We start from the raw sequence: 5846 nt of genomic DNA on the forward strand, positions 1-5846 counted from the left end.
CTCATTCCGACATATCAATATCCCATTGCAAAAAAAAAGTGTAGAGTTTGCTTCTTTTGGTTGTTAAATATTTAAAAATTCAAGTTTAATTGGGTTTAACTTGGAATAAAATGAATTGAGAATTTCTGGATTAAAATATAGTGGTTGGGAAGTAAGCAAAAGTACTGCATGCATGATTCAAGTTGATATTGCACTAGTGTACATTAAACCCGCTCTTTTTTTTTGGGAGCAACAAAACCTACAATTAATATGTTATTTTTAATTTTTCTTTTTACTAGACATAATAAGTTTAGTAAGAATCAGTTAACAATTCAAATTAATGTGCTAGCTATAGTATGGTAGTTAGGAACTAATGGTTTCTTTTATAAGGAATTTTCCACCTTGGTTCTTGTAGTTTCAGCAGTTTGAGTGCTGTATTTTAGACGGAATTGAAAAAAAATTTGACTAACTGTATAATGTGCTCTTGAATTGCAAAAGATTTAATTTAAACAATAATGATAAGATTGAGGTTTAAAAGTTGCTTTTTAAGATCAAATATATATGTATAATCATAAAAGATATGATTCCTCACTCTTCCACTCGTGGAGGCCTTTTTGCATGAACATCATTATTTTTGTTCTATCCCACTTTCCTGGTTACTACTACAAGATTAGTTATTGGTAGAAGACTTCAAAGTCAAGCCATCAGCGACGACAAATATTTAATCTCATCAAGTGGTGTCCTTTTCCAATTCTATTCTACCATGCATATAATGATATGTATATATTAAAGACAGCACAACCTTTCTTTCTCATCAAAACTTTCCCTCATCAGCTAGCGTCTCTCAAAGTAAAAGGTTTTTCCAAAATGAAAACTTTGCTGCATTACTTGTTCCTCCTCTGCTTCATTATCCTCCTCCCTGCAGTTCATAGCCAATGTATTAAAGACCAGCAACAATCGTTACTCCATTTGAAGAAAAGCCTTCAATTTGATCAACCTTCATGGCGAACCCCGCTCATATCTTGGAATTCAAGCACCGACTGTTGTTCTTGGGGTGGTGTTAATTGCACTAGCAATGGGCATGTTGTTGGTCTTGACCTTAGCTCTGAATCTATCTCCGATCCAATTCCAGGATCCTTTGCCAACTTTCCAAACCTGAGGGAGTTGGACTTGCGTGGGAACTACATCTCTTATATTCCAGGTTCCTTTGCCAACTGGTCAAACTTGAGGGTGTTGCACTTGAGCAGCAACAGCATCTCCGGTCCAATTCCAGGATCCTTTGCCAACTTTTCAAACCTGAGGGTGTTGGACTTGAGCTCGAACAACATCTCCGGTCCAATTCCAGGATCCTTTGCCAACTTTCCAAACCTGAGGGAGTTGTACTTGAGTAGGAACCACATCTCTTATCTAATTCCAGGTTCCTGTGCCAACTTTTCAAACTTGAGGGTGTTGGACTTGAGCTTGAACCACATCTCTAGTCTAATTCCAGGACCCTTTGCCAACTTTCCAAACCTGAGGGAGTTGGACTTGAGTTCGAACCACATCTCCGGTTTATTTCCAGGATCCTTTGCCAACTTTCCAAACCTGAGGGAGTTGGACTTGAGTCAGAACCAAATCTCTGATCTAATTCCAGGTTCCTTTGCCAACTTTTCAAACCTGAGGGTGTTGGACCTGAGCTTGAACAGCATCTCCGGTCCAATTCCAGGATCCTTTGCCAACTTTCCAAACCTGAGGGAGTTTTACTTGATGTTTAACAGCATCTCCGGTCCAATTCCAGGTTCCTTTGCCAACTTTCCAAACCTGAGGGAGTTGGACTTGAGTTTCAACCACATCTCTAATCTAATTCCAGGTTCCTTTGCCAACTTTTCAAACCTAAGGGTGTTGGACTTGAGGTCGAACAACATCTCCGGTCCAATTCCAGGATCCTTTGCCAACTTTCCAAACCTGAGGGACTTGGACTTGAGTAGGAACCCCATCTCCGATCCAATTCCAGGATTCTTTGCCAATTTTTCAAAGTTGACTTCCTTGAGTCTCAGTAATTGTCAGTTGAATGGAACATTTCCCAAAGAGATCTTTCAGGTACCTACTCTACAAACTATTGACCTTTCGGGTAATTTTAAACTTGGTGGTTCCTTGCCCGAATTTCCCAAGAATAATGGATCTCTTCAGTCCTTGATTTTATTTGGGACAAACTTTTCAGGATCACTGCCTGACTCCATTGGCAACCTCAAAATGTTGTACACGATAGATCTTTCATTTTGCAATTTCTATGGTCCAATAGATTCTATTCATTGGGAAAATCTTATTAATCTGGCACATCTCGAGTTGAACAATAACCTATTCGAGGGGAGTATTCCGCCATCTCTCTTTTCTCTTCCCTTATTTTCACCACTAAACCTTTCCCACAATCAATTCTCTGGTGAACTTGTATTTTCTAATGTCTCTTCCAACTTAGTTTCCCTTGATTTAAGCTTCAACAATTTGGAAGGACAAATACCGGTTTCTATATTTAATTTTCAATCACTTCGTCTTTCTTCCAACAATTTCAATGCCTTTCCGTTCAATGGCCCATATTTCTTGAGAAATCAATCCAAATTATCAAGTGTGGACCTTTCAGAAAACCATATCCAGGGCAAGATACCCCATTGGATTTGGACTTCCAATAAACTTGTTTCCCTAAATCTTTCTTATAACTCCTTGGTTACTTTAGAAACTCCTTTATGTAATTCTACGGTGGAAACTGTTGACCTTCATTCAAATCAACTTCAGGGACAAATCCCCACTTTCCTACCATCTGCCAAGTATCTGGATTACTCGAAAAATAATTTCAGCTCTATACCATCAAATATTGGTGATTTCCTCACAAACACACTATTCTTCTCTTTTTCGAGCAACAACTTCCATGGGCTCATTCCAGCATCAATATGCAATGCCCCAAATATTCAGATTCTTGATATGTCTAATAATTCTCTCAGTGGCATGATTCCCCAATGCTTGACTGCAATACGCAATATCAGTGTACTTAACTTAGCGAGAAACAACCTGACTGGAACTATTTCTAATGTTGAAGTTTCTAAGGATAGTTCACTGGAAGTTCTAGAGATCGGTAGAAATCGGTTAGGTGGCCAGGTTCCAAAATCTCTAGCTAAATGCACTGAGTTGAAGGTTTTAAACATGGGAAATAATAATATAACAGATAGCTTCCCATGCTTGTTGAAGAGCATTTCCACCTTGCGTGTCCTTGTTTTGCGGTCCAACAACTTTTATGGAGGCATTGAATGTCTCAACACCAATGGCACCTGGCCAGGGCTTCAAATCATAGACCTAGCTCACAATAACTTTCGCGGTGAAATACAAGGAATACTTTGGAGAACATGGCAGAAAATGATGGTTACCGAAGATGGTTTCCAATTGACAATCAAAGGCCAGGAGCTTAGAAGGATATATAATTCGGACAGAATGAGCTTGGCAACAAACAGGAATGGATTTAAGGAGGTTTCTTTGGTCTTTGAGTATGGTATAAGTATAACAGTTACTAACAAAGGTTCAGAGATGAATCTGGTAAAGATTCTATCTATCTTCACCTTGATTGACTTCTCATGCAACAATTTCAGTGGACCAATACCTAAGGAAATGGGAGAATTGAAATCACTACATGCCCTTAACTTGTCCAGAAATGCTTTCACAGGCGAAATCCCATCCTCATTTGGTAACATGAGCGCACTCGAGTGCTTGGACCTGTCACAGAACAAGTTGAGCGGGCACATTCCACCACAGTTGGGAAAACTTACTTTCCTTTCGTTCTTGAATCTCTCAAATAATCAACTAGTCGGCAGGATCCCAACCAGCACTCAGTTTTCAACATTTCCAAAAGCCTCATTTACAGGAAATAAAGGACTATGGGGGCCTCCTTTGACAGTGGATAACAAAGCAGGATTGTCACCACCACCAACAGTGAATGGAAGGCCTCCAAATTCTGGACATAATCATGAGGTTAATTGGGATCTTATCAGTGTCGAAATTGGATTTACATTGGGCTTTGGAGTTGCCATTGGGTCACTCGTGTTCTGCAAGAGATGGAGTAAGTGGTATTACAGAGCTGTGTACAACATCCTTCTCAAGATATTCCCTCAGTTGGAGGAAAGAATTGGTATTCATCGAAGACATGTTCACATAAATCAGCGGTGGTGGAGACGTTGAATTGATTAGGAGGAACAATGCAAGTTTGGACTCCTTGTTGTGCTTAGGGTATTTTAAGATCCAAGAAATAAGAATTGTGTCTGTCTTTCTAGTTTCATATTTTAATTTAATTATGCTCTCTTTTTTTTGTTGGTTAAGAGAGTCTAGTTAGGCGTGGAATATCTAGTGTGTATCTTTTATATTTTATTTTATATTTGTGGAATGTAGCAAATATCACAAAAATTATGATTGTATGACTCTGTCAAGCCAGCAACAATCGAGTATAAATTGACGGTATAAGGTAAAAACGTAGGAATTATTAAGTTTTAAATATTAATAATATTATAAGCACCAACTTGTATACCAACTTTTAGATACCAATTGATGTGGCATATGAGATTAGACTACGAGATCATGTGCCACATCATCTCTTTTAAGTTTATTTAATTTTATCATCTTCTAAATAAACAAAATTCATTCTCACCATTTTAATTCAACATAACCACCAGCGACACCAGCCTTCATTCTCACCTATTCATTGAGAAGTTGGTTTCAACTCATAAAATTGTTTCTGTTTCTTCTTCTCTGTTCAGTTATTTGTGTTTCTTTTGGCCTGTAAAACACTATCGATTAAAGAAAGAGATATTCAAATGAAATAAACATAAAAAAATGCACAACTGAGTCTGAAATTTCAGATCTGATCCTCCATGGCTATAAACTCAAAAGATCATTAACTATGAGATTCCAATCAAGGAATAATTAAGGTCTTTAGACCCAAATCGGGGGCACATCCTCCCTCCCTTTAAATCTGGAAAAATATTGTTGCTTGGTTTTGCATATCCATGGAACTGAATACTACGTACTATTTGAGATTAATCCGTGGTGCCATATCATCCTCTCCATTCCATCATAGTATTTCCCCAAATCAACTTGGAATTTCTAGGTCGTGGGTAACCCAGCAAAAGAGAAAAGCCATATCGGCTCCATAGATGTTTGAAGGATGATAGTGCGGCGGCGATGGTGTTGAGGTACCGTAATATAGTCAAACAATATGGGTAGAATATTTTCAGATATATTTCATTCTCCGAAAGGAAATATTTATAATACAAGGTTACAAACCCTAGTAGGGTCAAACTGGGAAAACAAGTGGAATCCTAATGACATAATATCTATATAAAAGGAAATAAATAAAATAATATCCTAATAGAATAGGATATCTCTCGCTAACACTCCCCCTCAAGTTGGAGCAAAGACGTCACGCATGCCCAACTTGTCAAGCGAGTTGAGAAAGATACTTGTAGAAACAGCTTTCGTAAGAACATCGGCTAACTGGTACTCAGAACGGATGAACGGAAAGGAAACAATCTCTGCATCCAACTTTTCTCTAATGAAATTTTGATCAACTTCCACATGCTTTGTACAATCATGTGGAAAGTACCAAGTTGTTTAGAAAGAGTAGAAATTTGCTCAGTTAACGCAGATACGGAGTCAATCTCATGAATCCCAGCTTTCTTTGGTGTTGATCTCTCACTAGACCATTGATAGTTATTAGACGCCATCTCTTCAAGCAAGTTATGAGCCTCAGTTTCTGTTTTTCCCATTAAAGCTCCTCCAGCTGCAGCATCAATCATTGTTTGCTTGTACTATTCAAACCATTGTAGAATGATTGAACTTGCATGCAAGTAGGT

At 38.2% G+C, this 5846-nt stretch overlaps 1 protein-coding gene across 1 annotated transcript; it reads left to right on the top strand.

Annotated features, from left to right (window-relative positions):
• The first annotated feature begins 765 nt into the window (after positions 1 to 765).
• LOC110771837 (uncharacterized) lies at positions 766 to 4410 on the top strand. The gene has a single exon (XM_021976185.2). The coding sequence runs from the start codon at positions 847 to 849 to the stop codon at positions 4177 to 4179; it is 3333 nt and encodes a 1110-aa protein (XP_021831877.2). The 5' UTR covers positions 766 to 846; the 3' UTR covers positions 4180 to 4410.
• The last annotated feature ends 1436 nt before the right edge of the window (positions 4411 to 5846 follow it).

Source organism: Prunus avium, chromosome 8, assembly GCF_965620075.1.
Source record: "Prunus avium chromosome 8, drPruAviu1.hap1.1, whole genome shotgun sequence".
Classification (NCBI taxonomy): Eukaryota; Viridiplantae; Streptophyta; class Magnoliopsida; order Rosales; family Rosaceae; genus Prunus; species Prunus avium.

Bases quoted from the DNA above. Each gene is read 5' to 3' on its own strand.
- LOC110771837 (XM_021976185.2), top strand. From the start codon at position 847: ATGAAAACTTTGCTGCATTACTTGTTCCTCCTCTGCTTCATTATCCTC.